Source organism: Alligator sinensis, unplaced genomic scaffold (genome assembly GCF_000455745.1).
Source record: "Alligator sinensis unplaced genomic scaffold, ASM45574v1 scaffold52_1, whole genome shotgun sequence".
Classification (NCBI taxonomy): domain Eukaryota; kingdom Metazoa; phylum Chordata; order Crocodylia; family Alligatoridae; genus Alligator; species Alligator sinensis.
In genome coordinates, this window is record NW_005842152.1 from 2,114,701 (window position 1) to 2,118,875 (window position 4,175).

At 42.7% G+C, this 4,175-nt stretch overlaps 1 protein-coding gene across 2 annotated transcripts in view; it reads right to left on the minus strand.

Moving 5' to 3' along the window:
* The window catches only part of LOC102383457 (protein CLN8-like), a 26,498-nt gene that overhangs the window by 2,385 nt on the left and 19,938 nt on the right, over positions 1 to 4,175 (minus strand). Inside the window, exons 1-2 of one of the 2 annotated variants that reach the window (XM_025206353.1) lie at positions 3,499 to 3,636; positions 1,583 to 2,254 (exon numbers count right to left, since the gene is read on the minus strand). In XM_025206353.1, the coding sequence (XP_025062138.1) occupies positions 1,583 to 2,125 (543 nt within the window). In that variant the 5' untranslated portion in view covers positions 2,126 to 2,254; positions 3,499 to 3,636. Of the gene's footprint in view, positions 1 to 1,582; positions 2,255 to 3,498; positions 3,637 to 4,175 lie in introns of those variants that run through there. The other variant, XM_014520775.2, reaches the window with a different exon arrangement.

Consider the following 4,175-nt stretch of genomic DNA (forward strand, 5'->3'; position numbering starts at 1 on the left):
GAAACTGTGCTATACTGTGTTATACCTTTTCTTTTGCAAGACATAAGAGGCCAAGAAAAGAATTCAGGGCCTGATTCTGTACCTTAGTGTTTAAGGAATGTAGCTAGGACTCCTGAATTCTAGCCCCCACTCCCATGGTTGTTCTAATGGAAAATGCATAAGTAGTAAATAGAACAGTCCTAAAACCCCTCCCAAGCCTTAACTGCTAAGCTATATAGTGGTTATCATACTTGAGCATGCTCTCTCCTTTTGCTCCCCTGAACCATGCCGTTTTTTCAAAGCGAGTGAACAGGAGGGGTGGAAAGTGTTTGAATTCCCTCAGGCTGTGGACAGTCTAGAACATAAAACTTCCACTTCCTGGGCATGTCCTCTAATCACCAGGTTATGACACAAATGGGAACTACTTCCTCCTCTTCCAGCAGGTTCATTTTACAGTCTCATTTTTCAAATTAAAAATAAAGCAAAAGGCATGAAGAGAAACATTATATAATAAAGCCTTAAAATATATATCATTATTAATAAATTATAGGTTTAGATTAAGAATGTTAGTAGTAACAGTAGTAACTGACATCACTAAACATATTACAGTTTTCCTATAGTAGATATATTTGTGCTATGTTTGTTGGAGGAGTTGTAAAAACAAAGAGAAAACTGTAAAACTATGTTTTTACAGAAACACAGGTGACAAGCGACAGACCAAAATGATGAGAGGAGATATGAAAACTTCTCTACTAAAAGCTGTAGTTTTCCTAAGAACATAAAACCCATCAAAATGACACCTCCCAAGGCACTACAAAAATCAGTGCCTGATCCAATTCCCAGTGTCTCTCTGAAACTAAGACATTTAAATACACCAAATCAGAAAAAGTTTACTAGAGCAACCCATGTATAAATATGTGGAATGAATTGGAGAAAACACTGAAGAACTCAGCAAATCCAAGACAACATGCTGCCAGTCTGTATGCCAAACTCCTCTCCCCAGGCACTATAGGTGAGAATCCATCTTGCACAATCACAGGTAGACAGATACACAATGGGATAACCATTTATTCTTGTGCTTTAGCATGTAAAGCATAAGAGATCTTATGCTGTAGACCTGCCTTTTGCCTCTTCCGTCAGTAGACAACCTACCAAACACAATCCAGATAATAACTATGCCTCATAATTCCAATTAAGGACCTACCTAGAACTAGCCACTTAAAAATGAGTTTTTGGAATTGCCACTCTGAGGCACCTGTCTCTTCATGCATTGCAAAAGGAGTCAGGACACCTAACTCCAGATTCTGGATTTAACTCCAGCAGCCTGGTGCCTGCAAATTACGCATTGTAGTGCCTTACTTGCAGGGATTTAACTCTTGCTGACTTTAGCCCTATTTAACTACTTTTCAGGGGCTTAAATTCAATATGGTTTGATTCACTCCCAATTCCAAAGAAAAATTCCCTCTCAATCCTAGAAGTAATCTTCCGATTTGGAGGCTAGTATTTCTTTGCTTGTGGGTTTGTATAAGGGGAACAGGCAACATCTGGATTACAAGGGCAATTTCTATTTTAACTAATGAACAAGGGAATGATCAAATCTTACCTTTAAAAGCAGCCAGGAGATGCAGGTGGTCGGAGTACTTATCTCAAGTAGCATGCCCATCAAGGGTAGGTAGTGTCCAGACTCGGTATTAAGTATAAGACCAAGAAAGCCACCAAAGGCAAGGAAATGATGTACTACTACAAATGCATCAAATGTCTTGAAAATAAAGTTAGACAAATGAACGGCTACATTTTCAAGTAAGAAGAATCCAGATGCTATTAAACAGGTAAACCAGCTCCATTTCTGCTGTGAATATACTTTGTCAGCTTGAAAAACAGGATCTATGAGTAAGGCCCACAAGCCAGAAACCCAACTCTGAAGTCCAAAAACACCACGTGTGACTGTCATGTTCCAGAAGACTTTCTCCTTTGATGGCAAGGTACAGTAAGTGACACTGATCCATGAGGACAGCAAGTGAGACAGAAGAAACACTTCTAAGTAGAGGAAAAAGCCAACTACTACTAAAAATAAACGAACTTCCCAGAGAAGATAGTTCCAGTCAAACATAGTGCTGGGCACTGCATCTTCATTTGCAAGATCCATTTCTTCTGTCTGCAACTCAAAAGTCCTCAGCGAGAAACTTTAAGTACCCACAAGAGCGCTGATTTACTTTAGGTTTAACTCAGCCCGTCTCATTACATAGAGCAGAAACCACACGCTCTTCTTTTCCGTCTGTGATTAAAACAAACACACAACATTGGTAAAGAATGTATGTACATTATGGCAGGCTCAGCAGTTTCAGGAAAGTTAAGAATTTGTTACTATTTCCATGAATGTTGCATAAACCATAGATAAATTGCTTACTTGCAGGTAATTAGCTAAAATATATAAAGAGGACGTGGCATTAAGAAAACCCTGTTTTCTTACTTGCAGAACTGGGATGAACGCAGGATCTTGCAATGCACAAGGTCTGCTACAATAATGTACTGTTCAGGGTGGAAAGAGGATGCAGGACAGGAGCACCTGGGGCTGCCATCCCCAGACTCTAGGCCCCTGGGCACCTCCTTTGCTGGGTTATACGAGTGAGGGGTGGGAGGGTCCTCAGAAGGTCACATCTAGTCCAACCCTCTGCTCAAAGCAGGACCAGCCCCAACTAGCTTTTCCCAGCAGGGGCTTCATCCTGTAACTATCCGCAATTCTTCCAGTTATTCTTCCCTATTATTCTTTCCCATTACTACTAAATATGTAAAACACACTGCAATTTTCTCTATCTTACATAAGTTGTCTTTTGCCTTTATAAAATATTCCTCAAAAAGGCTTCAGTTTGAAAGGTTTTGCTAACATTACTGTCAACATTGCTTAAATAATCTTGGGACAAGTGGTACGCCAATCCCTTGCCACTGTTCCTACAGAACACTTGCAAAAATTGTAACAGCCAATAATCCTATTACTTCTATCAAGAGCAGTATCCCAGGTGCAGAGAGGAACACACCTGAAAGGGGGCAGTTCCAAAGGAATATAAAAGGAGGTTAAGAACAAAAAAATGCAGCTAAAGAACAGAAAAACATCACTGGTTTCTCAGCACCCCCTTCTCCCCCTCCAACTCCCTTCAATGAAGTCTTAAAGAGTCTTTAAGATCAAACAGGCACACATATATAGCTTAGTTTATAGATTAGAAAGGACTGTCCAACTGGCAGCCCACAGACTGCATGAGGCCTGTTATGTCCCACAGCTCAGGGCACTCTAGTCTCCCTCCTACCTCCAGCTGCTGAATAGAGCACAGGCAGAGGTGCAGAGAGGACCTTGGCTGTGCAGGTGCAGTGTGCAATGGCAGAAGGGGTGCCTACATTAGTGTGTGGTGCAGTGGTGGAGGAAAAGGAAGGGAAGGGATGAGGAAGTGCCAGTGCAGTACGGCAGTGGGGGCAGGGCTGCTTGTATGAGCAAGGAGTGCAGGGACAAGGGCACCTGTAGCTTACCCTAGTGCACGTGCAACATGCGGCCCTTGCTGGTCCAACCTGTGGCATGTGCAGCCTGTAGCCACTTGGAAGTAGGGCAGCTTAAAAGATACATGTTCACATTACAGATACTTTATCCATGTCCCAGCAACATGTGAGAGCCTCTCTGAAAAAACAGTACAAAGTGGTCTTGGCATCAAGAATTAAGCTCTTGTCCTGAATATATTCAGCTACATATATGTGCAGAAAATAAAGTGAGGCTTGGAAATCATTTGTGTTGCAAGTTTCACATCAAGTGCAATAAAAACCCTCAAAGCTAGGCACTCTTAGGTCATAACTGCAATGACTTCATCTCCTTCCAGCTCTCTTAAACTGGCTCAGTGCATAGACACGTAAGGGTTACACCTCTGGCACTGCTTCAGCGTGACTCAAACACACCAGAGAAGTGGGACCAGGGACTAGAAACCCTCAGTCCTGGCTCACAGGAATAAAGGCAGTGCAGGATCATGCCCTGAGCCGATGTGCAGTTACTTCAGCATCCGCAGCAGACAAACCCACCGCTGCCTTCCAGGGCGTTACTAGGAGCCGGGGATGCGGGAAGGAGGGGTGACCCACAGACTCCAAACTTGCTCAAACAGACGCTCAGAGCAAGTGCAACTAACTGCCCGTGACACAGCTTTGGCTTCAGCCCGCCAATG